General features: G+C 33.3%; 1 protein-coding gene across 11 annotated transcripts in view; it reads left to right on the top strand.

The window, feature by feature from the left end:
- The window catches only part of LOC115891592 (E3 ubiquitin-protein ligase UBR5), a 46,303-nt gene that overhangs the window by 12,756 nt on the left and 6,191 nt on the right, over positions 1-27,356 (top strand). Inside the window, exons 7-34 of one of the 11 annotated variants that reach the window (XM_030912098.1) lie at positions 1,725-1,993; positions 2,053-2,204; positions 3,240-3,401; positions 3,498-3,551; positions 4,581-4,691; positions 4,749-5,002; positions 6,595-6,864; positions 6,915-7,377; positions 8,598-9,496; positions 10,671-10,831; positions 10,899-11,166; positions 11,225-11,378; positions 11,552-11,697; positions 11,757-11,889; positions 12,056-12,161; positions 13,276-13,520; positions 14,974-15,089; positions 15,375-15,603; positions 15,812-15,949; positions 16,008-16,185; positions 16,241-16,466; positions 16,530-16,698; positions 16,762-16,952; positions 17,295-17,436; positions 21,234-21,526; positions 24,658-24,829; positions 24,891-25,173; positions 25,229-25,396. In XM_030912098.1, the coding sequence (XP_030767958.1) occupies positions 1,725-1,993; positions 2,053-2,204; positions 3,240-3,401; positions 3,498-3,551; positions 4,581-4,691; positions 4,749-5,002; positions 6,595-6,864; positions 6,915-7,377; positions 8,598-9,496; positions 10,671-10,831; positions 10,899-11,166; positions 11,225-11,378; positions 11,552-11,697; positions 11,757-11,889; positions 12,056-12,161; positions 13,276-13,520; positions 14,974-15,089; positions 15,375-15,603; positions 15,812-15,949; positions 16,008-16,185; positions 16,241-16,466; positions 16,530-16,698; positions 16,762-16,952; positions 17,295-17,436; positions 21,234-21,526; positions 24,658-24,829; positions 24,891-25,173; positions 25,229-25,396 (6,152 nt within the window). Of the gene's footprint in view, positions 1-1,724; positions 1,994-2,052; positions 2,205-3,239; positions 3,402-3,497; positions 3,552-4,580; positions 4,692-4,748; positions 5,003-6,594; positions 6,865-6,914; positions 7,378-8,597; positions 9,497-10,670; positions 10,832-10,898; positions 11,167-11,224; positions 11,379-11,551; positions 11,698-11,756; positions 11,890-12,031; positions 12,162-13,275; positions 13,521-14,973; positions 15,090-15,374; positions 15,604-15,811; positions 15,950-16,007; positions 16,186-16,240; positions 16,467-16,529; positions 16,699-16,761; positions 16,953-17,294; positions 17,437-21,233; positions 21,527-24,657; positions 24,830-24,890; positions 25,174-25,228; positions 25,397-27,356 lie in introns of all 11 variants that reach the window. The other 10 variants (XM_030912101.1, XM_030912092.1, XM_030912097.1 and 7 more) reach the window with 10 other exon arrangements.

The following is a 27,356-nucleotide window of genomic DNA, read 5'->3' as shown; positions in this document are numbered from 1 at the left end:
TCCTGCATTAGTGTATTTGCAGAATCTGAACATACATAATCCGAAAACTACACCAATAAGTTTCACTAATGAGAAAGCAGTTCACTTGTCCGTTTTCCTCGACCCGTTTTTTTACTACTATAACAAGCGTAGGCCATTCTAAATATTTGTCATAAGGATTTATCATTAATATAATAATAATATATGGATGAGTCTTAAATAAGTGTAAATATTTTCAAGGCTGGAGATGTTGATAAAAGAAACTTATTTTCTCTTTACAGTTTTTCAATAAGTCTAAAATAACCGACTTATTTTACTTTGAAAATTTTCAAAAAAAATGATTTTTTGTTTAAATGTTGAGAACCATTGGTTCTTTTCTGGGTTTTCTTTCTTGTAAATTTAATCTACTACCTATATTTTGTTGCCATATTATCAAGAAATTATGTGAAGAAGAAATTATGAACTAAAAAAATTTCCAAAAATTCTTAATTTTTTAAAAAAAATTCGCGAAAAAAACTCGTAATAGTCGTATTTCTGGGGTCGAAATACAGGGTGGTCCGAATTGTATTCCGGAAACTTCGGCAGCGTATTCTGCAGATAAAAATAGGTAAAAAAGTAAGTGTAAATGTAGATCTTAAAATGCTTAGTTTCAGAGATAGTGGGTGTAAAAATTTCAGTTTTATTTCCATTTTTTCCAAATAATTTCTGAAGTAACGTCAATATTTAGATAAAAATTGGTGTCTGGGAGTTTTTTGACATGAGAAATTTCATTTCAATGTTAATATGACTCCTACTGGTAGAGGGCGCAACCTACATGTGTTTTCACTGTTTTGAAGAATAATAACTATTCGTCCGTACCTGTATAAAAATATACATTTCCGTGGTTTGTACGTAAAAAATATCTCTTTGTAAAAATCGTTACGAGCAAAAAAATGATGATAAAACAGTTTTTGTTGAACTTTTGGTACAAAACTTCAAATTTATGATCTCAGTCTAATAACTATTTAGTCAGCATGTTTAATTTATGTCAGTGATGACAGGTATTGATAATTTCGATTCCAAATACCTCGAAAACCATTACTCCTAGCGATTTTTACTAAGAGACCTTTTTTACGTAAAAAGCGTCGTAAATGTATATTTTTTTACTCAGTAGTTTTATACAGGTACGGACGAAAAGTTATTACTCTTCAAACCAGTTAAAAAATATGTAGGCGGCGCCCTCTACTAGTAGGAGTCATGTTGACATCAAAATCGAATTTCTCATGTCAAAAAGCTGCCAGACACCAATTTTAATCCAAATAGTGACACCCTGTATCTCCAAAACTAAGCATTTTGGACATACATCTATACGAACATTTTTACTTATTTTTATCTGCAGAATATGCTGCCGAAGTTTCCGGAATACAGTTCGGACCACCCTGTATACTAGCCCTAAAAATATTTGCACTTATTTAGGACTCACCCTATAAACCTAATCCAAGTTTGACACCACATACACAGTGAGAAAGTAGTTCGTTCGTACGTAGATACGCTTCTACGCGTACTGTTGTTAATGAAATAGGTATAGACTATTCTAGATATTTGTTATAAGGTTTTTAATATTTAATAGTACCTGAAAGAATACTTTTTAGCTCTATCATGAGGCGCTCAAGGCATAATTTTTGAAAAATATTTTATTAAGGATGCATTTTTATTTTATATGAAACATATTTAGATTGAATTCCTACATTATTATTTTTTTGCAGAATCCTAACATACATCATCCAAAAACTATACCATTAAGTTTGACCAACGAGAAAGTAGTTCATTTGTCCGCTTGCTCGACTCGTTGTTCTGTTGCCACTGAAACAGGCAAAGTTGCGACATGGTTAGATGAGCTTTTGGCTCCTGCTTCAAACAAATTAGAACATGCTGCTCAAGCCTATAACGAATTTCAAAGTGATAAAATCGTCGCTTTGCATACATGCCCATTGTATACTGTTGCGAAGCTAGATAGTGGAGCTTTGTATTGGTGGTAAGTTGGCATTGAGAGATTTCCAAACATTTTTTGATTTTATTATGTTTCTCCTTTAGGGGAGTTTTACCATTTGTTCAAAGGAAGAGGCTTTGGGAAAAATATCGAGCAAAATGCAGAAAACAAAGGCCTTCTGCAAGTCAATCGGAAATTGTAGCCGGTTCTCAAGTTTGCATGAAGAATAGTCCGATGTATCAACCTGGCGCTGTTGGTAAGTTCAACATCAGCGAAGTCTCACTGTTATCACGTTTTTATCTTCTAAAATGTATTGTTTTCAGTTCATTTTGAATTAAAAATATTGATCTTTTATGAAAGTAAAAATATTAATAAACATAATAAAAGACGTATTTGGCTCTTAAACTTTCTTAAGCCCCGTTGACACATAACGTTTACCTGACAGTCTTATCTGTTATCAGTCAAAACAAATCAAGTATATCCTTTTGTGTAGACGAAAAAAAACATTTTTTATTATTTTTGTCCATTTTTTTAACTGAATTATGACGGCAGACCGTCTAGAGAACTGACGGGATTATTCATTTTTATAAAATACTAGCGTGTACCAGCGACTTCGTTCGCGTCGAATTAATCATTTGTAATGGTGATGATAAAGCAAAGCAAGAATTTCCATTAACATACAAACTGGATTAAATTTTCTCACATTTATGTCAGCATGAGAAAACACATTATGACGATATTATTATATAACTTGGTAATATTTGAGGGGTAGTTTCATCTCGTTGGAATTTGACTTTCGAAAAATCCGTTTGCCAAAAATAAGCTTTTTACGTCAAGCAGTTTAAGCAGAATCGTGGTTAAGAAATTACCCAACTTTTTGGAACACCCTGTTTGATTTTTTAAAAAATTTCAAAATATGTAAAAAAAAACAAATAATATCGTCGTCTTATATATCGTCGCGATACAGAATGTTTGAAACTGGACTATGAGAATGGATGTAATGGAGAAGATAGGCCCTTCTTCTTGTCCTTTAAGCAGGTGTTGTTCTGTCTTCATCAGTTGCAATTGGTACCAGTTCCACTTTCGAGAACTCTGGCATTGTTCGTATTAAGTCTTCAAGCACAGACACGGCCGGGTATACTGTGAATTATCCTTTAATCTTTGAGAAAAAATACTTTTTTTTTTCATTTAAAATTTAATACTCGCATTTGCAAATATCGACGATTGCAATAATATTTCTAATCTCACTAATAAGGATCTCCAACTATTCTATTTTAATTTTTCGTTACAGGTTTTACCGTTGCTGCGGGTGTTCCGAAAATGGGCCAACTTCAAACTGCCGCGTGGACACTAAGTGATACTTGTACATTTAAAATTATGAATGTACAAACTCCACACACAACCGAAAAGGTCAACAAAGAAGAGAGAGCAAGTACCAGCTCCTGTGCATTATGTAAGTAAAGTAGTTTAACAAGGGGGAACAGGAGAATTAATTCTTGCGCTAAATCTTTGCAACTCATCTTTAATGCATTATATGTTACCATTCTAGATGTAATTAAGAAAGGCTCATCCAACAAGAGGACGGATGAAGCCTTAACTGAACGTAAGTAATCTTAACCCAGAGAAGTTTTGTTACATTGGAATCAGAAAAGAAATATTGTGTTTGAACATATTTTTTTAAATGTTGTGCTGCACTTGAATTGCAATATTTGATCAGTAGTAAACTACTGCTATGACATTGTGGTTTATCCATTAATCTGACTATAGATCATGCCAAATAAACTTTTAGTCACGTGAAAAAATTTTAGGAATCAAAAATTAATTAATTATAAATATATAAACAGTTATTTATTACTTTAACAAAATTTACCTCGTTAAACAGCACTTAAGGGATATAAAGGGTCATTATTACCGCTTTCCCGTTCGAAATGTTCTAATAAGGTTGCATTGAGTTTTTTGCAACAGCTGTTAAGCTGCTTCGGCATCTTGTACACTTCGCACTACAAGCAGTTCTAAAAAGAACAATTTTTGACTGCTAGGTCGGCTAGTAAAGAATGCTAAGCTTAAAGTATTACAACACAATTCTCTTAAACCAAAAACTCTTAATACAAAACTAAAGTTTCAAAAGCATGGAAATGTTAGGTAATAAATAAACAAATGTGGCAACTTGATGCGGCATTTTTTACAGCAGAACTACCATCTGAATCGCCAGCGGGAAATTTAAATTCCAGTTAGTCAGCCTGGCGCCGAATATGTTGGTTGGCAACAATGAATTTAATAATCGCGTCCTCGATGATGTAACTAGAAGTTTATTTGGTATCGATTATATGCAACAGGATCACTAAATTATCAAATTATGTTTATATTGAATTCGTTCAAATTTTATAAAATACTGTAATATTTTTTTACAATTTATTGCATCTGCAATAAAAGTGTCTTAAGACATAATTACTTGAAATATTCTTCAAAATTATATGTATTTATAATAATATTGATACGTATTTCAAAACCTTAAAAAAGTATTTTTATTATAAAAATGGTTTATTCGTATTGTCACGAGTATGTTTGGATATTTTATGTTAAAAGCAAAATTCAATGACAAAGTTGTATACTAGATATTTTTCTATTGCAGCAACTTCCTCCAAAGGCTCTAATAGTAAAGAAAACACTGATAGGCTTGATATGCCTCCACCCCCGTCTCCAGCTTCAAGCACTTGCAGCGATACAGGAAGTACCAGTCATAGTAAGTGAACATCATTATAATGTGAAATATTGTTTACAATCTTTTTATCTGCTGTAGAACGTCAAAAGAAATTGGTAGTAACCGTTGCCGATATAAATACCGATAATCGCAAAGATGAGGAGGAATGGCATCTCAGAGATGTCATTTTCGTGGAGGACGTACGGAGTGTTCCGACTGGGAGGGTACTAAAGGTAGATGGCGCATACGCAGCCGTCCGTTTTCCATCTTCGCACTCCAGGGAGAAAGATGCCGCTAAAGATCTGGATGATATTTTTCAGGACTGTCGGCTGATGCGAAAAGACGATTTACAGGTAAGGTTATTTTAAAAACTGGCTGGAAATAAAAATTAATAGTTAATTTTTAAAGAGAAGAAACATAAATAATTCGGATATGGCGCGTTTTGTTGCAGTAAGGTGCATATTTCGGGTTTTGCTACAGCAAGATATTTGATTTAATATATATGCTATTTTATTAAAATTTGGTAAGGATTTGAAATGGATAAAACGTCAGTAGTAATATTATACTTGTGTAAAAAGCCTACAAAGAAATGCGGGGTTTGCAACAATAATGACAATAAAAAGCGGATATAAGTGGATAAGACAGATTTTGCAGCAGTAACGTAACTTGTAGTGAATTTTATATAGGAATAGGCTACTTTTACTGCAGTTTGGGACTATGATTATGTTGGACCACTGTTAATATATATGTCATTAGGCAATTTTCTTTTAAATGGGTAAGGCCGGTTTTGCAACTTCACGCCTCAAATATCTATCTTAGTTTTAGAATAAATCAGTTGGTACCGGTGTATTTACAGATACTGTAAATGTTTATGTTCTTGTAAAAGAAGTCTAGATGTAGCTCTAGTATGGTAGCTGCCAATGACGTTTAGTATGTCATTATTGTTTATACACGTACTTAAAAAAAATAAACTGAGAAATATGGAAAATAAAGAAAATAATATGTACTGAAATTTACTAATTTTAATAACACAATTCAAATTTGGCCATTTCAGTAACAAATAATAAACAGAACGGTTAGTTACATAATAACACAAGTATTAATTATTGTATAAATACTTATTTAGAAGCAAAAACGAATAAAAAAAGTTACATAATAACACAAGTAATAATTGTATGAATATTTATTTGTAAGCAAAAACGAATAAAACCTTGCAAATCAAGAGAGTTCAAACAAGGAGTTCTTTCTACTACTATTTTTTCAAAGCTCTTATAATCACTATCAAGGATTTTTTATTAAGGAAAATCTATCATTTAAGAAATTTCGACATTAGAAACGCTTTAAATAATATTTTTATTTACATTTAATAAAAAATCAGAAATTTATTTCTGTTCTCACTACCTTGAAAATGGCAAGCTGATATCTAAGATAAATCTACCCAGTTTTCTAAAGATATGTATTGGATAACTTATTTAATAGATTTTGTTTTTCGTTGTGAAAATAACCTGTGAATGTCAATTTTACCATTTATGATAATTTCCGCGTTTAGATAATTGTAGATAAGGTGATTCTTGTCACAGTTAACCTATCGGTTGTTTTTTCTATTTACAACTAATTTTACTAACTACCTTGGTTTGCGACTTTACTATTGCAGTGTCCTACATCAACTAGGATTTACTACTAGTATAGTTTCCTACATGAAGTAAAATTTTCTCATAAATTACATGCCTTAATAAGACCACTGTATAAAGGCAATTCTGTCTTTCTTTTCATTTTATGATAAAAAGAGGGAAGTTAAATATGGAATACTCCCATTATGAATTGTAATAGAAAATTTGATATTTTTCTTCTACGATAGGGAATGTATGTACATAACTTACATTTTACGTAATTCTTACCAAACTAGCTAAACAATCCATTGAAAATTCTATTTTTTTTAATACAGGTAATCAAATCAAGCTCAAACTCGAGAGTACCAGACTGTTTCCAAAGGACACCGCGTAGGATTCAAATTTCTGAGAACGTAGGTCAAATATTAACTATTGCTGTAGATGGTCAAGGCATTCACGCTGTCGTTCGAAATGGAACCAAACTTAGCTATGCTATATTTAATATTAGTAGTGGACGTGTTGAGCAAGATAATCCTTTCCCTAGCGATTCCGCTGCGTTTATGGGACTCTACCCATCTTTGATTAATCTCACCTGTGCAGGCGAAGTAAGTCTTCTTTCTAAACGTGAGAACTTTTTTTAATAATACATTTTCAGAGCAACGATTCAGTGCTAATTTTACGCGATGGGAACAACACCATTTATCCTTTGGCTAAGGACTGCGCTGATGCTATTCGTGACCCGCAATTCTTAGATTTACCACCAGTAAAATGTGTAGCCGCTGGGACGATGGCCTTAACTGGAACAAGTATGAATATGAAAAATCAAGTAGCGATAGTGGTATTTGCGTTGGAACAGCAACTCCTAATGCCGAAAATATTAAGATGCGATACTGAAGGCGTTAGACAGGTGTTAACTCAACTTGACCAGGATAATAAAATGGGGAGTTTTACCAGACCGTCGATTTTGAATGAACGATGCGATGGGAATAGAAATATTTTTCACGCGGTTATTAATATGTGCACTCCTACCTCTAATAAAGATAATGATGATCACTTTATTCAGGAAGATCCTATTCCCACGCAGAGTTGGCCGCCAGAATCTTTTGATGTCGCTTCAGGTAAGTTAAGTTTAATTTCTCAAGGCAAAGTTTGACTAATACTGATTATACAAGCCTGGTCATCCTAAAACAGTGGTTTAGATTTTAAAGTTTAAAATGCAAACTGGATGGATACATTTGGTCTATTTAGCGAAGAATCAACTTATAGTCTTTTACATTGAAATATGTGATCTTAACTAGATATTTATCATATACCGGGTGTTTCTCAAAAGTCGCTCACTCCTATAATTTCTTGATTCTTTCAGATAAACGAGATTTGTTGTTAGGATATGACATAAATTAGTAATAATAACAATTCCTGTTTCACCGGAAATTATTACAACATTTTAGATTTTAAACACATTTTAGATTTCAATCTAGAGTACCACATGGCTGTGTTAAAAACACTAATTTTTAATCAAGGAGCCTTGGAAAATAGATTTGATTGTTAATGTTTTTCGTGTCTTGTTCTGGTCAGTTAAAAGATGCCCAAATCGTATTTTTAATGATATCTCATTTGTTTCAAATGAAGCAAGGGTGATTAGCATATTTGCAAAAAACGTTTTTTTTACAAATAATTTGGTACCACACTCTTGGTATTTTGAGTCAAATTGTCATTATGAACCACATGTTACAATTTATGATATGTCATTCTATTCAGAGTGTTATTTTCTTTTGAATAAAGTAAAAAAAAATACCGACAGTGTCATTTAAAAATTAAGAGTTTTTCTGGTGAAACAGGAAGTGACCGAAAACAACTGAATACGTCAATAAATTCAGATTTATGTCATATACTAACGTACCAAATCTCGTTTTATTTATCTTTTTTTATCATTAGAACACCGAAGTTAAACGACGTAAGGCGATACTGGTGGATGGACGGGTGACCTGTTCGAAACTCTGTATCGTGCTGTTGTCCAAGGGAAAGGTGTAAAATCTATTGATACACACTGCTCATTCACGCCGCGCCGGTTCGAGGCCAAATGAGATCGGATATCTCATGAATTGATTTTTTGAGTGCTCAATAAACTGTGTGCTTAACTTTAATTGTTATTAATTACTCTTTGCTCCTCGAATTAGTATTTTTTTCAAACCACTAATAATTTATTTCACTAAATAGATCAAATCCTACTGTCTATTTGTCAAGTAAAAATGTGGTTTTTTATTATTTTTTTTTGAAGATAAAATATATGAAAGTATATTATTTTGTTGCTGTTTAATCTAACACATACCTTTTATAGGAGACGAAGATAGTATAATGAGCCTAGGAAGTAGCGCAGCGAATAAAAGCAGCAGTCATAATCATACAATGTCGGGAAATGTATTGGAGCCATCAGAACGACGTTCTAATGCCATGCAAATTCTCCATGCATTGCTTTACGAGTCTTCCACGATTGAAAGCGATTTGATTGAATTGTTGTGTTCTAAAGATGCCCAAGGCCAAACTCCATTTATGTTAGCTGTCTCGTCGCGAAGCTACCCAGCAGCTTTAGAGATATTCGAGAGAATAACTAAATTAGGCACACCTCAAGAACGGGAAGAGATGATATTTCCTCAGGGTTCTAATCCAGATCATTCCCCCTTACACGTCTTATGCTGTAATGACACATGTAGTTTTACATGGACTGGAGCGGAGCACATCAATCAAGACATTTTCGAATGTCGCACCTGCGGCCTAACAGGCACCCTGTGCTGTTGTACTGAGTGCGCTAGGGTTTGCCACAAAGGCCACGATTGTAAGCTGAAGAAAACTTCTCCAACAGCTTACTGTGATTGTTGGGAGAAATGTAAGTGCAAGGCACTTATTATGGGTAATCAGTCAGTAAGATTTGAGCTACTTAGCAGGTTAGTCAAAGAGACTAATTTAGTTTGTTTACCAAATTCGAGAGGCGAAAGTATTTTGCTGTTTTTGGTACAAACTGTGGGCAGGCAAAATCAAGAGCAGAGACAATTTAGTAAAAGTAGACCAAGGACTAATTCAAGAAATAAAACCCCGTCTTCTGACATAGAATCCGATATGCCAGAACATGATTTGGAACCACCTAGATTCAGTAGAAGGGCGCTGGAATGTTTACTGTCGGACTGGAAAGCTGTAAAGAGTATGATTATGTCTGGAACAAGAGATCCCAGCGATCAACAGGTAATTAGAATTATTTAAAGTCTGCTAAATACTATATTTGTTTTTTTATGCAATAATATATCTTAATTGAAGTAACATTTAACAATAAAGAATAGCAGGGTCACCTAACATTTTTTTCTGCAAATTCTCAAGTAAATAAAGGGTGACAACGGTAAAGCTTACAATTAGTGGAATAAATTAGTGGTTTCAATTAGCGTAGAAGTTTGTTCCTGTAATTTGATTGTAAGCATTCAGAACATCAAAATTAGTGTTAGTAATTTTCAATTAGTGGAAGAAGTTAACAAACTTTTAACTTTTCTACTAATTATACTTCAAAATTTGCGACGAATGTCATTTTGGCCTTTGATTCCGACCTAACCATTTTTGGTAAAAATAAGTGGAATTGAGCTGGTGTTCGACAGTGGTCGCGCTATTAGAACTCTGAATTCAAAAAATCGATATTTCGAAATCTATTAGAAATAATTGATTGTAGTTTTTTCAAAAACTTGCTTAATATTTCTGCTGTATTTTCTTCGTAAAATTACACGATTGCTAAAAATTGCTATGCTCTAAAAGTAAATTGATGAGTTGTTTACAATTTTTGAATGGAAAGAAACATCCTTATCGAATTTTTCTTATAAAAGATCCGATCAAAATAAAAAAAATGTTTCAATATCTAAAGTGGTTCTTGAGTTATGGCCTGTTATGTGTTAAAAAGTTGAATTTTTAAATTATCGCAATTACTGATGTTTTCTCGTTATAAAGAAATGACACCTTAACGATATCCTTATAATTCCATTTCAGATACGCAGAAACATGTCTAATGATTTTATCTAGTTATCTTTTCGAAAAAAATGTCTTAAAAATAAGTGGTTTGCAATCGTGATTTTACTTTACTTGATAGGGAAAGGCGTACCGGCCACGCCGCAACGGCACCGTCGCATTTCTCTCACTCCGACTTAATAAGATCCCTATGCGATTTACTTCCACACATGTAAATACCAACCCAAAAGTAACAGTTGCCAGCACGGTATACCCAATACCCTATTGTTGTATATCAAAATTGTTAACCTATAAATAATGGTATCAAGATTATTATTGGCCATAATTGATTTTATTAAAAAACATACATGTATGAATTATCGTATGAAATTCACACTAAATATGTTTTATTGAATAATTATTTTATTTTTAGTTTGTTGATCAACCATATGTATCAGGACAGTCTGGAACTACATTGCTCGACAAATTCACTCACTGTTTTCTTGTAAAATGCCAGATGTCAACTGATATTTTAGTAGAAACCTTAATCAAAGAAATGAAGATCTCTGAAAAGAAGCAGGCTGAGTTTGCTAAGTATGTCTTACTACATTATTATAGAAGTTATACTTTATTCTTATGTTTTAATTGTTTTTTTAAATAGATTTGTCGCAAGAAGATTTGTTAGATCTGTGGTGAGAATATTTGTAATATTCAGCATTGAAATGGCTCCAACTTCGGTTAAGAGGCGGGCTTTGAACAATCAAAACCAGCCATTAATAAAGTGCAAACGCATCTTTCAATCTTTGAGTAAACTAGCTATAGAAGAATTGTGCGAAACTGCGGATTCTTTAATTGCACCAGTCAGATTGGGCGTAGCTAGACCCACAGCGCCATTTTCTCTAGCCACTTCCCCAAGCGAAGTTTTAAATGTAAATATTTTAGTTCTTAGTTTTATTTTCTTGTCTGTTCATGTTTTATTTTTTGTAGGGATCTGAAGAGTTATTTTTGGTTGATCCTTTGGCTCCTAGCACTTCTAGACAAAATAGTAACCAGAGTTCTACAGATTCGTTTTCGTACATCGGCGATTCGATCAGGAGATCTCAGGCAGCAAGGGAACTTCTGAACATTGTTGATCCCGAAGGTAATTTGAAGATTAAAATTACATTTGTTCAATACTTATGCACTCTATTTTTTTATCCATTTTATTTAGTTGAATAAGTGTCTAAAGTTCAATTCATGAAAAAAATGTCGATTTTGTCATCCTTTATAACTTGATATGTAGCTTACTACTATTTAACATGCATTTTAATGTAGGTATGGCCATTGATAACGACGATGATGCTGCCTCTGAGCATGAAGACAATCAAGGAGACCGTGAATTAAGTCTTGTAGGTCAAGCGTCATTGGCTGAAACTGAAAATCAAGATCCACCCACCGATCATCAAGAGAGTCGTTTACAGGTATGATCAAGTTAATTGATGGATGATTGATATTTTATTTATTATAATTTTGACATTAGGGAGAAGATTCAGATCCAGAACTGGACTTACTTGCCGAAACTGAATCAGATAGTGATGATAATCACAGTAATCAGGATGCTGCTAGTGCCCAGCGATCAGTGCAGACTGGAGCTACAGCTGGAAGCGATACTGGTAAGTGTTTGTGAAATATTTGATTTTGATTATAATAAAAGATATTTGTTTTTAAAATAGTTTAAATTCGAAATGGCGGTTTTTATTTATTAAACAAATATCTTTTATTCTTATGTGTGTGGAACTATAAATGTCTTATTAGGTGGTCTACTACTATTTCCTGAAGACGAGAGCGGCGAATCTAGTCAGCAAGAGGAGGAGGAGAGTGAAGCGGGTACAGATGAACCCGATAATGAAGATTACATTAATGACGAACAACTCGAGAGGAGAAGGTATGATCACAATGTGCCGATATTTGTTCTATAGAGACCTGGACAATCTAAATCAGTAGTTTGGATTTGAATAACTGGAACAATAACTCTAAGCACTAACTGACTCTCAAGTATTGACTCATGATGCAAAGAAAACAAGGTATGATCGATAGCGGCTCCAATTTCATTCATTTTGCGCATATCACCTATGATCTCATACGCCATACAAAAAAATATCCATATTGTTCAATTGCGACTAATAAAAAAAGACCTAAAACAGGGAAGAATTAGGACATAACCTCAAAAGTTATGTCAAACCATGGAGCCGGACATTTAAAAAGTCATTTTCACATTTATTATGTGTCACTTTTGCCGATTTGAAATTGACGCGCGGAGCTTGCCGACCAATGATGCCGTTATCACCTGTGACGTGACGTAGCGACCAACCTGCGCAATATCATACCTTGTTTTGTTTGTACCACGGTATTGACTTGTCGGGCAGACTTTAGTTAATTTTCTACATATTTTGACTACCTATATTTTTGTCTTAAGCTTCATTCAGAACCTCGAAATCAGTAGACTAAATTAGTAGTTTCAATTAGCCGTAGAAGTTTGTTTACCTAATTTTAATGTAAGCATTCAGAACGTCATAATTAGTGGTAGTAATTTTAAATTAGTGGAAAAAGTTAACAAACTTTTGTCTTTTCCACTAATTATACTTCAAAATTTGCGAGGAATGTCATTTTGGCCTTTGATTGGCCTTTGATTATCACCCGTCAAGAAAAATTTTGGTTAGAAATCAAAAGTTTATTATTTTATAAGCTAAATATTATGCTTTCTCTATGGGTACAACAGACTACCGCAAGCTGTTGCTAGGATATTTTATTAATTTTAATTGTGTTTTTTAGACATTGTGAATGATCGTAAACTAAAAAGTAGAAAGTGTAATTGAAACCACTAATTTATTCCACTAATTGGGAGGTTCTGAATGAAGCTTTATTAATTAACATATAAACTACCGATTTAGAATGACCAGGCCAGTTTGTGCACGAAAATCAGATCTTTATTTATTACCTTTTTATTCTCTAGTTTGTTTCTGAATGTTTATCTATATAAATTTTCCTTTTCACAAAAGAAGCCGTTACAGCACTGCTACGGGCGGACAGGGGCAGCGCTCCAACTTGGCACCCCAGAACATGCAGTGGGCTATCAGATCGAGAGAGTCCGGCAGATCGGCCGGAGTGCGTCTGTACGATTCCAACTTGGTGTTTATCGATCCTAGTTCGTTGAGAAGGTCGGCTTCTGGCAACGCTGCGGTGGCCGCTAGTTCCGAACCTATTACCATGTCGACAACGGCGAGCTGTTTAGCCAGAGCTTTTGGTGAGTATGCATTTATATAATTTATGTTTCAATATAATAAAGTATGATCTGATCTAAAGTACCATATAATGATTTGGCGATGTCAATCTCTAGACGTCATTTAAGAAAAAAAGGCATAAAACTCTTGTCAAAAATTAACACTAGAGAAAGATTAAAAAATTATACACAAATCTATTTACAAAAAAGTATTTTTCTCAAATTTTAATCTACACCATTTAAAAGTCATTTTTACTCGATATATTAAAATAAATTACATCTTCTTTTTCTGTGGAAAGAATCAGTGACTCTGGAAACATCCAATTCCCAATCCATTCCAGATGTGGCCACTTGCCCTGACAGCATTCAGCCAGCACTACTAAAATTACTAAAATAATATAACTACTAAAAGCACTAAATAAACTACAACCTTCCGAAGGCCAGCTGGCAGTAAGTGCCATTAAAATATAAAGAAGAGTATAGGTTAAGTAAATGACGCCTAGGGCTTGGTCTTGCCAAAATTATCATCGATTGTCATTCCTCAGCCGTCTTTGACGCTGATTTTTTTTCGATCTTACATTGTTTTTTTTTTATTATGTAACATAAAAGCCAGTATGAGAGACGGGTTTACAGATTTCCGATATCAGTAGTAACAAACTTCATGGCACGAATGGTTGTCTCGACGCATCCAATGATGAGGTGTTCTGGTATTTTACCATTTTCCAAACAGAACCTGCATTCGCCGTTGTTATTCAGCTTCATTCTACTGAGGTGTTCGTTGAGGAGACAGTATGTGTAGTATGAGGAGACAGGTTGTAGAGTATTAAGGAAACAGAAACCCCGTGACAATCCGAAGATTGTTCTTACTTAAATCAAAGAAAATCTTTAATTTTTCTCAGTTCTAAATTCTGAGAAATGTCTTTCAATGTCTTAGACCGTTGGAGGATTCCCATTCCAGGTTACGGATGGAGTCTTTCAGGTTCTTAAGTTCTGCTCTAAGTTGGTTTCCACTTGGGAAGCAGAGCGGTTCTAGTCCAGTTTTCATTGCCTTCTATCCCTTGGTGAGCTGGCACCCAGAGTAGGAGGACTTTTTGCCTAATAGGAGGTATCTTTGCCTAATTTGTTCAGCTTCTCTAGGCATTCTTTGACCAAATTCGAATTGATGGTCACTGAGTATCTTTGGGAATACTGTAATGATTCCAGAAAAAGTTTTTCAATAACTCATGACTGGCCTTTCTCGTATTTCTCGCGATAAAAAGGTATTTCTCTTAATGAGCATTGTCCTCTTTTATTTTTCTACAGGCTATCTTTTTTTAGTATAGAAATAATTGGAATGTTCAGTGTTTATTATAAGTCTCTTATAGGCTGTCTATAACATTGGATATTGCTAAGTCTGGATCATTTCATTGTTAAAGTTTTAAAATTTTACACTGCAACTGTTAATATACTTAATTCAACTTTGAATCTTTCTTTTCAGGAATTGTCGTTCGTCAGATAGCTGACTTACTTGGAAATATATCAAACAATAACTCTACAGGAATACCTCTGTCTGCGTGTATGGCTGTCTCACCAGATGACATTTGCAATGTTCAGGTAATTTTATATTTACATTTCCATAAAGTTAAATAATTAACCACTTTGAGTTTATTATATAAATTTCTGATATATTCACTGTTGCAAAAAAAAACTTGTGAGTCATTTTCTATGATAATTAAATACCATTTTTAAATTATATGCTAGCGTTGCCTGCTTTTTTAAAACTGCAGTAAAACTTAAAAGAGATAACTGCATAGACCTTTTTCGGAAGATTGGGCCCCCTTGTATTTAAAGAAGTTTATTGTTAATGTCAAAAGCTATAAATAGTTTATTATTTTGCAGATATATCTTGAATTTCGCCTCAAACCTACCTGGGATTGGTTATTGACAGTAATGGACGCCACAGAGGCACAATTGAAATTTGGAGCTTCATTGACCAATTCATTGGATGGAACGGGTGGACCTGCTAGTGGAGCCGCCTCTGCTCAGCATCCAACTGGCAGCTCTGGTTCAGGAGGTGGGCATCGATACGTGCCTGCTCCCCCCTTTTTAGCATCTTTAGCTGCTTTAGGTTACTTGTGTGCTTGATAAATAGGCTTTTTAGCTTTTAACATTAGATTTTCGATTCTATCAGTTACTCTGCAGGCTGGTGACGTTTGCTTAAATTTATACGGAAATTTTATCTTATATTAACAACTAGCCTTTCAAATTATGCAAAGAAATAAAAAAAATGTCAATTTAGAAAAAATACAAAATACAACATGAAGCTTTTTCTGTAGTAGGTTCAAGCGGTTCCAGTGTCGTCAGGTCGAATCATCGTCATGCAGTTACTGGTACTACTAGCGGTTCCGTTGGTAGCAGAATAGTAGGGTTTACTACAAACGTAGAAAGTGGTCGTTCCCGTGCAGACAGAGACGGTAAAGGTATTCATTTACAATTCTATTACTATTTATTAAATGTTGATTTATTATTTAGGTACAAATGCTCACGCTGCAAGACGAGAATTCCTCTCCTATTGTTTGTCCTTGATGAGAGCTCACAATAGTGAACATTTGGATTCATTGCCAATTTTAGATGTTTCAGCCTTAAAGCACGTAGCTTACGTATTTGACGCTCTTATTTATTTTATGAGATCAGGAATGATTGACCATAGGTAGGTTTAGATCGATCATATTTTAATATAGACATTAATCGATCGTTTTTACAAGGGATGACGACCTAAGAAACCAAAATAGTAGTCTGCCTTTACCGCCCTGTTATGATCAAGATGAAAACGAAAATGAGGAAGCGGAAGACGAAATCGCTCTGGCGATGGAAACGGATTCTCTAGATGATCAAGAAGTATCAAACTTAGCCAGTAATATGTCTAGTAATCTTAACAGTTCTTCTCAACAAGGATTTTATGGGAAAGGAAGGAAGCACTCTTTCTTTCAGGTATTCAATATTATCCTTTGCATATTCCTTGTATTCTATGTATTTTTTTCCTCTTTAAAACAGCGATCAGAATCTACCCTTTGTTTGGGATGTCCTCCGCCAGATCCATTTGAAACACCAATGTCAGAAGCACTTCCTCTAGCTGACCAGCCTCACTTGTTACAACCAAATGCTCGTAGAGAAGACTTGTTTGGTATTCCTAAGCAACCTGTTACTTTAAATTCTACTACAGGTTAGTTTATTAAAGAAAATTTAAGGGCTTTTATTTTATATAAAAATCATCATTTTTTTTCAGGAAATTCCGATAATCCTTTAGAACAGTTACCCACCAAATTAAGTTTATCTACTAGAACTACGGATTATGCTATGGGGCAACCAGCTCAAGCAAATCATCCTATTTCGAGGTCGTTAAATGTCATGGGTCCCAATCCACTGACATACCCAAGGAATTACAATCCAGAAGGCGATGTGCCTAAAGAAGTACAGGTAGGAAAATTTATTATAACAGTTAGGTTAGGTTATATATAACAAAGTTAATGTATATAAATCTGGAAAGACATCGACATTGTGGATCTGAATTACAGTGAGATTATTGTGAATCTTAGAACTTGACTTAAATTTTCTTTATTTTGACAGCATAAATTCACATATTAAAAACAGGTTTTCTTCTTTTTCTAATGCAAACCCATTAATGGATGTTTGCAATAACATTTTTCATTGCTTCTCTAATTTTTACTAGTAGGTAATTATTGACTGCATTGTGCTCTCAACGATGATTGTGCACACTTGTTTATTTGCATTGTAGCTGATAATGACATTTGTTTCCAGATTCAAACTGATTTAAGCCAGTCAAGCTCAGCAAGGGAACCCCAGGCCGGTCCCAGTAGTAGTAATTTGAGCAAAGACGTTAAGAAACGGACCATGCAGCCATTTGAAAGTCTGCTGGCAGCTATCGGTAATAAAACTAGTGGTAAGTTAGATGTTAAATGAGCAGTTTGGGTTAAAATGCTGTCTAGCAATATAAGCATTAAAGTTTATATTTTTTTTAACAAATACACCAACAATATTTTAATATTGCTTATGCTGTTAGTTAATGCAAAGAAGGTAATTTATATTTATATATGTTTTTATTTTTGCAACAAAAACTGCTCCTTTAAGAACTCTAAAGTTTTTCTGCAAAATGGCTACTTTAATATGAAATCTGATAATGCCAAAATACGTATAAATAATTCGGTAATTATTTGATTACCTTAAGAGGAATTTAGAGATTTCCATTTTAACTATGATTTTTTATGTCTTGTACTATTTGCTCGCACTGGTCGACATTATCAATTTAATGGATTTTTTATATTATTACAATCCTCACAACATATTCATCACTCGTTATATACTATCGATACCAAATAAACTTTTAGTTACGTCATCGAGAACGCGATTATTAAATTCATTGTTGTTAACCACGGACATATTTGGCGCCGGGCTGACTAATTGGAATATCAGTTTTTCGCTTGCGATTCAGGTGGTAGCTTTGCTGTGAAAAATGTCAAGTTGTCATATTTATTTACTGATATTTTGACACGTTTTGGCAGTATAGTTTTGTATTACATGTTTTTTGGTTTTTAAGGGAGTTGTGTTGGGATATTTTAAACTTAAATTTGTTTACTAGCAAACCTTGTAGTTGATAATTGTTCTTTTTAGAACAGATTGTAGTGCTATATAGTGTTTAAGATGCCGAAGCAGCTTAAGGACCGTTACAAAAAACTCATCTCTTTTCTATTGAAATATTTCGAACGGGAACGCGAAAGTAATGACCCTTTATGTCTCTTAAGTGCTGTTTCCCTCTGAGGTGAGTTTCGTTGATGTAATAAAATGTTTACATGTTTATAATTAATTCATTTTTGTTTCCTAAAATATTTTGATTAAAGGAAAATATGTAAAAGTCGGCAACGCTTGACCGGCAAGCTTAATTACGTGACTAAAAGTTTATTTGGTGTAATCTATAGGTTGCGTATTATATAATTTATAGTATAATGTCTGAAGAAAACTTAGTTGCAAGCTCTCACTTTGATGTCAATAATTGCTGTCCTCCATTCACGCAGTTGTGCAGCTCTGAACTATTCATGAACGCGATACTCTGACTCCATTCAATTGAGTCATAAAGTTCAGAACTGTTCCGCGCCATATAAAGGCAGTAGGCTATTGCGCACAGCTCCTTTCAGAACCGTTCTCGAGTAGCCCAGGGCGTAAAGCACTGGAACTTGAAGTTCGCGAAGGACAGCAACTGTAGCATATTTTATTCTAGGATTTGTCTGCAAATCACCTATTTTTTATGGCAATAAATAATTCTATAAGTTACATAAATCAATAACTTATATGTATATACAGGGTGTCCCAGAAATAAGTGCAAGTATTTTAACTGGTAGTATAGTTCAACTCCAGAAACACGCCTATGAGGTTTTTTTCGCGAAAAAAAATTGAAAATTCGAAATTTTTTGAACATTTCTTTGGAATCTTTTTTAGTTTTTAGTTAAAAAACATAATTTCTTGATAATATGGCAACATAGGTATTAGATTAAATTTACAAGCAAGAAAATTCAGAAAAGATCCAGTGGTTCTCAAAATTTTAGCAAAAAATCATTTTTTTTTGAAAATTTTCGAAGTAAAATAACTCCGTATTTTGGACTTATTTGAAAAACGATAAAGAGAAAATATGTTTCTTTTGTCGAGATCTACCACCCCTTAAGATATTTGCACTTATTTCTGGGACACCCTGTATAAATCACGCAGATGAAATAGTGCAACAAGTTTGTGGCATTTTATAGTTCAATTTCAGTCAGAGTAATGGCATTGGCAAAATAATAATTATTATTTGTTTATAAAAGATGAATTCTTGACAGATATCAAAGCAGAGCTAAAGACTGTAAAGATTCTATAGCAGTCAGTGCTACACTAGTTAAAAATTTCTATAGTGTGCGTGCTCTAAATACAATGAGTCTTAAATAAGTGCAAATATTTTCAGGGCTGGTAGATCTCGATAAAAGAAACATATTTTCTCTTAACAATTTTTCAGATAAGTCCAAAATAACCGAGTTATTTAAGTTTGAAAATTAAAAAAAAAATATTTTTTTAAAATTTTGAGAACCACCGGATTTTTTCTGTATTTGCATCCTTTTTAATGCCGTAACTATGGTAATATTAGAGATTATATAAGAAATTATACCGTGAGAAAATTTGCGGTGAACAGACAGTTCTAAAAAGTTTTCGAAAAATATACAGGGAAATTTAGAAGAAAATGAACGATCTGGGCTCCTGGGGTCGAAATATACCACCCCGGAAAATATTTGCACTTATTTAAGACTCACCCTGTATATTGGGCGAACGTAGGAATGTTACTTTAGCCATGGTAGAGCAAGCTTGATTAGCCTTGTTTGGCAATTGTAGAAATCTTGTTTCTAGATTCAGGACCCGTCTGCGGTGCTCAAAAAATGCCAGTAACGTAGGAAAATGTATCATTACCGTGACGTGACATGTATCATTTTCAATATTTTGTAGATGTATCATTACCGTGACGTGACATGTATCATTTTCAATATTTTGTAGATACAGGAGAATCTACATTATGTCTCCAGATTGTCTTTACAAGAGGAAAAACTTTTTTATTAATGACATTATGGGAAAAATGCATTCTTTATAAACAACTTTACTTGTTCTAAAATGGTTTATCGCGTTTATACCTTTACAAATGTCAATACCGTTTTAGACAAAATTAAAAAAAAACAAGTTCTAAAAATCAAGTAAAAATTAAATGGCGTTTCTATTGTAATGTAATTTCGATCTCATTCTTTGATAGATAGTTATTTGTCATGGCACAAAGAAAACAAGGTATGATCGATAGCGGCTCCAATTTCGTTAAGTTTGCGCATACCACCTGTGACGTCATACGCCATACAAAAAAATATCCATATTGTTCAATTGCCACTAATAAAAAAAAACTAAAATAGGGAAGAATTGGGACATAAACCCAAAAGTTAAGTCAAATCATCGAGCTTGACATTTGAAAAATTATTTTGTAGAAAAATTATTTTCACATTTATTATGTCATCTGTTTGACAATTTGAAATTGATGCGCGAAGCTTGCCGACCAATGGTACCGTTTATCACCTGTGACGTAGTGACCAACCTGCGCAATATCATACCTTGGGTTATTTGTTATTAATTTTGATTAATGTCATATTTTGCGATAACTATTATAATATCACCCTTTTCGTAGTATTGAACTAAATAAATTTTGTGCTTCTTCTTTAACATTTTAAAACAGCAAAAAATACTACGTTAATTAAAATTTTTTCAATAACAATGTATCAAAGAATGAAGACGAAATTATATTACCATAGAAACGCGTTTTAATTTTTTTTTAGTTTTAGGAAAAAACTATATTTATTTTCAAGTTTTTTTATTAATTTTGTCTAATATGGTATGGAAATTTGAAAAAATATAAACGGGATTAACTTTAAAACAAGCAAAAATTTATATGAAGAATGAATTTTTCTCAAAATGTCAATAATCAAAAAGTGTTTCCTCTTGTAAAGGCAATACGGGGGGATATACTGTATATTTTATTTTTCCTGTAAAATAGAAAAACATGACAAAAAATTGCATAATTGGTTATGAACTAAAAAAATAAAACAAGTAACAGTTAGAGCAGAATCACTAATATATGTTTTTCTTGGCATTGTAGTTCAAATTATAAAAAATATGTTTTTTTAGAAGAAGCGATAAATGAAAAACCTCAGGATCTATCATCGAAAAGTAGTTCAAGATCTGTAACACCCGCTCCTGTTGAAACACCTTTAACGTCTAGACCACAAATAATAGTGTCGCCTAGAAAATCCGACTCGTTGGAATCAAACAGCCAAGAAATGCCGCAATTAAATTCTCTTCCCATGTTTCAAAATTCTGAAAGTATGGATTCTTGTAGCGCGGTCTGTGGCGACTCCACTAGTTCAGGGTCGTCAAGAAGTCCCAGTAAGAGCGTTATCGTTAGAGCAGGATCCTCACAGGTAAGAATTCTTTGTGATTTTTATTATGGTCTCTGACAAATATTTTACTTAAATTGCCTCTTTGGTATAGAAAAAAGAGCTAAATTAGAGATAAGTTAAGCCCCGTTCTCAGAACATCGTATTGTCGAACGACACGTCAAAAGAACCAATGAGATTTGCACAAAATTCAAAATTGACAGCTGTTTGAATTTTATACAAATCTGATTGGTTCATTTAACGTGTCGCTGGCAACAGTCGATGTTCTGAGAACGGTGCTTTAGAAAAGATTTATGCTAAGGTACTAATTTTATACCTTTCGTTAAATCTGAAGTTTTAATTTTTAATTTAAGCCTCAGCATTATAGCAGCTTAAATTAATTTTTTTATCATTTTGAAATATCAAATATCCATATTTTTAGCTTTAAATATAGATTTTTCAAAACATTTTAACATGATTTTTTTGTTTCATTAAGAGTTTCATCATTTGTTTAATTCATTACTTAATTTACGTTTCACTTACATATACACACTGTTTATACTTTTTGTTAATTACAAAGAAATAATTTGGTGAGCTGTAAATTTTTTTTAAAAACAAACGTATATTGTATTGTAATGGAAACTAAATACGTGTGTACATAAAATATCATAATGTATACATCACTAAGTTTCCAAAACTATGTCTTTGATAAGTCACTGCTCTCTGATGACCGCAGTCGTTTGAGGTTTTGGCTGAGGACAGATACGGAGCATACATTTATTTCTTAAACAGTTTGTGTGATTTCTTCAATTTCTTTATAAAAAAAATGAAATAAGTGAATTTAGGGCAATGTAATAGGTTTGATGTTAACGCGATAACTCAGTATCGATGAATTTATTTTTCGACTTTATAGTGTAACAGGACCATTAGTATTATTACTAGTTTGTATTTGACAGGTTTTTACTATGAATATTTGAGCATCTTTTTTTTATTACGACTCTAATTTAACATAGTTGTCGGGGGAACATTAACCAGATGTATCAGTATACAGGGTGGTCCGAGCTGTTTTCCGGAAACTTCGGCAGCCTGTTCTGCAGATAAAAATAAGCAAAAAAAGTTAGTATACTTAAATGTATGTCTTAAAATGCTTAGTTTCGGAGATACAGGGTGTAGAAGTTTCATTTTTATTTCCATTTTTTCCAAATAATTTCTGAAATAACGTCAATATTTGGATGAAAATTGGTATCTGGGAGTTTTTTGACATGAGAAATTTGATTTTGAAGTCAATATGACTCCTATTTGTAAGGGGCGCCATCTATATGTGTTTTAACTGTTTTGAAGAGTAATAACTTTTCTCGTTCGTACCTGTATAGAACTACTGAGTGAAAAAATATACATTTTCGTGATTTTCTACATAAAGAATGTCTCTTGGTAAAAATCGCTATGAGCAGCCGTTCTCAAGATATTTAGAATGGAAATAGTCAATACATATGTCATTATTGACTAAAAATAAACATGTTGAGTAGATAAGTTATTCGACTGAAATAATAAATTTGGGAACTTTTAATATGTTTAAATTAATCATAAAATTTTCTTCCAAAAAATTGACGCGAAAACAGTTTTTGTTGAACTTTTGGTACAAAAACATTTCAAATTTATGATTTCACTCTAATAACTATTTAGTCAACATGTTTAACTTATGTCAATGATGACAGGTATTGATGATTTCGGTTTCAAATATCTCGATAACCATTACTCGTAGCAATTTTCACCAAGATACCTTTTTTACGTAAAAACGTCGCAAATGTATATTTTTTACTCAGTAGTTTTATAGAGGTACGGACGAAAAACTATTACACTTCAAATCAGTAAACATATGTAGGTGGCGCCCTCTAAAAAGTAGGAGTCATATTGATGTCAAATTTCTCATGTCAAAAAACTCCCAGACACTAATATTCATCTAAATATTGATGTTACCTCATAAATTATTTGGAAAAAATCCAAATAAAAATGAAACTTCTGCACCCTGTATCTACGTAACTAAGCATTTTAGGACATACATTTATACGAACTTTTTTACTTATTTTTATCTGTGGAATATGCTGCCGAAGTTTCCGGAATACAGTTCGGACCACCCTGTATATAATCATTTTTATTTAATCATCCAGTAAAAACATTAACAATGTCTATCTAACAGTTAAGAATAAAATTTGAATATTTATTACTATCAAAGAATATTATACGCTATAGAAGTCGTCTCGCATCAAATTCGGTTCTATATGAATATTAGGCTGTCTCATATAGACGGACCTATATAAGGACGGAAAATATCAAGCAGTAGAGAATATAAGACCAGACTTTCAATAATTCTAAATTGGTGTTACCAGTATTGTCAGTTGTTTCTTGTCTCTGTGTAATTTACTTGTTAGTCTAGATTAGATTAGATTCTTAGAGGTGGCTTTCGGCCTGATCCACTGCGACCTTCTCAGATCTATTGTGGTCCTCTTCTGATCCTTAGATTACATTCTCCAGTCCTATCCTTTTCACAAAGTTTAGCAACTTGGAGACTGAACCCTCCATGTAGCTCCTTGGCAATGGCCTATCATTGCCTATTACCGGGAACCGCACATTTGCCAGGCTGTCACACCGACATAAAATGTGTTCTGACGTTTCTTCTTCAGATTGGCAGAACCTACACATAGCTTCGTCTGTCAATCCCATCAGCTTTAGATGCCTATTTAGCTTACAATGCCCTGTTAGTAGACCTACTACAGCTTTGACTGTTTTTCTGTCCTTGCTTATCAAGTCTACCGTGAATTTTGGCGAATGTTCTACAATGAACCTTTTCGCCTGTCTCTGCCCTGGTGAGTTTCTCCACCATTCTGGAGATTTGTTGGCCACCCATTGTTCCGTGGCCATTCTCGTGACCGCCTTTGCAACGCCGCAGAAAGGTTCTTCTGGGCCTATGAATGGCATTGATGAGCTCTCCTTGCTTGGCTCTTTCTTTTTTTGCTTGGCTCTTTACTTGTTAGTCTAACACGCACCGTCAATATTTTCTACTCTTTGCATTTATTATAGGGCCATTACCTTAAAGCCAAATATAAAACTGAATTTAAAAAAAAGTACATCTTATTTCTTAATTCTATATTGATTATTTTATGTAAATTGTATTTTAGACTAATACTAATGTGACAAAAAGTTGTGATTCGGGAATTCTTATGGATGTCCAACTTGAAACATTGGAAAATCAGGAAATATCTGCTAATGTTACTGTAGTCACAAGCTCGGCACCGCAGGAGCTTTCAAAACCTAGTATAGGACAGCTTGTCTCGCATGATTTGCTCTTAGGTATTGTATTTTCTGCTGTTTAACGATATTTTTTGGGAATATACATCATTTATAATTTTAGGTCGATGGAGGTTATCTCTAGACCTTTTCGGTCGTGTCTTTATGGAAGATGTAGGATTAGAACCAGGATCGATTGTGTCCGAATTAGGCGGGTTTCCAGTTAAAGAAGCTAAATTCAGGAGGGATATGGAAAAGCTTAGAAACAACCAGCAACGGGATTTGACACTTTCGAAAATCGAACGCGACCGAACTCAGCTATTATTGCAAACTTTTAAAGAACTCAACACACAATATACTAGTTACAACAGAAGAAACTCTTCGTCTCCTCCGTTAGCGGTAAACAGGTATTTTAAATCGAAAATATAAAATTCAAGAAGATAATGAAAATATTCATTACAGGGTAAAAGTTACATTTAAAGATGAACCAGGAGAAGGTAGCGGGGTCGCTCGTAGTTTTTACACTGCAATTGCCGAAGCTATTTTGTCCAACGAAAAACTACCAAATCTGGAACCAGCGCAGGTTGATAACAAGTACAATCAGTACAGTGTCCTGCAAAGGTTAGTAAAGTAAGGGAACCTTCTAAATAATGTCGATACTTTTGTAGGGAGTTTAAATCTGGAAAAAACGCTAGGTATATCGCGACTAAAACATAAATATATTTTTTTAATGTCTCTGAGTTAAAATTCTAACGGAAACTGACTTGTGTGCTTTTTACAAAAAAACTTGGCTTTTTACAAAACATTTTATTAACAATAATTTCAATTCACCAAACACTGAATTTTATACCTTATAAGTTTGTTAATTAATTTTAATCTTATTTTTTAAACCAGTATCTTTTGACATAATCTCTCTACAGTGCTAAAAGGCTTTTACATATAAAAATCTTTTACCTATCGTATGATGTCTTAATTTTACAGCTACTTCAGTTTTTAATACCATATACGAGATAGTATACAATTTTTTGGTGGCTAATACAACTATCTGGGTCTACACTATTCTCTCGATTTTTCTTCCACTTAGCTTTAAAAACACAAAACACACGTAATAACAAACGAAAATGCCAAAGCAATTCGCAAATCTTTATCATTTTCCGGAACGTTGGTTACTTGACACAATATATTACCTTTAGTTTGACATGTTTCGAAAATCTTAAGTCGAGTTCATACGCATCTGCGACCGTGCGTTTTTCCTTCACTCCAATTATATTGAAATATGATTTGTCATTTTTAAAATAAACCAATGAGACTGGTTAAAAACAACAAGAGACGAACCATGATAGATTTATATACATATAAACTATAAAATCATCCATAGTTAACTTAAAAAACATTACAAACTTTCTTTAGTGATAAAAATGGATTGGTATGGACATCATCTGTCATCGTCTGTCGAAATCTTCTCCTTGTCGGAAAATAATATATTTTAAGATACCTTAGTTATTTTCAGTTTAGAGACTTTATTAAACTTATATACCGGGTGCGTCTCAAAAGTGGCTCACCCCTATAATTTTTTTATTTTTTTCAGATAAAAAATCGAGATTTGGTATATTAATATATGACATAAATTAGGATTGATTGACGTATTCAATTGTTTTCTGTCACTTCCTGTTTCACCAGAAATTACTACAACTTTTAATATTTAAATGGTACCCTTGGTGTTTTGTTGCTTTAAGCTTGATTTTCATGCATCCGTTATCCGACGATACGATGATACGATATTAATTTTATTGGTTGGATTTAAAAATTTTGATTGGTTAGAAAATTCCGCAGTTTTTAAATTTATTGCATTTTCATGCCTCCGTTTATCGGATATACGTTGGTGTCATTTTATATTTTCGTTTCCATAACGATTTTGCTATTTTACTTATATTTTTATTAAGGTTAGATTAAATTTGCCAAAAAAGTGTCAAAACGTCCGTTATCGTATGAACGGGTCCGTTGACGGGCTGAAGTAAAATATTTATGGATAAAAAGTGGCGCGAAAACGCTATGACCAATCAGAGCACCATCGGACCATCGTATCAACGTATAACAGATGCATGAAAATCAAGCTTTATTCGATAGAAAATGACACTCTGGATAGAATGATGTATGTCAACTTTTGACATTTTCGAATATGGTTTATTCGAAATTGCAATATGCAATTCATAACGACAATTTGACTCGAAATATCAAGTGTGTGGTACCAAATTATTCGTAAAAAAATGCTTTTTCCAAATTGCTAATGAGCCACCCTCGTTCCATTTGAAAAAATTGAGATATGATTATAAATACGACTTCAGCATCTTTTAACCAGCCAGGATAAGACACGAATAACATTAGACGATCAAATCTATTTTTCCAAGGCTCATTGATTAAAAATTAGTATTTTTAAACACAGCACTCTAGATTGTAATTTAAAATTCAATTTTGTTTTAAGCAAAAATGTCAAAAGTTGACATATGATATGTCCTTCTATTCAGAATATCGAGGGTGCAATTTAAAAATCAAAACTCGTACTCATTTCCGGTGAAACAGGAAGAGGCCG

The sequence above is a fragment of the Sitophilus oryzae genome, unplaced genomic scaffold (genome assembly GCF_002938485.1).
Source record: "Sitophilus oryzae breed Bouriz unplaced genomic scaffold, Soryzae_2.0 scaffold_1188_pilon_pilon, whole genome shotgun sequence".
NCBI classification, from domain to species: domain Eukaryota; kingdom Metazoa; phylum Arthropoda; class Insecta; order Coleoptera; family Curculionidae; genus Sitophilus; species Sitophilus oryzae.
Note: the sequence above shows the minus strand (reverse complement) of the source record. Positions and strands in the feature narration are given on the sequence as shown.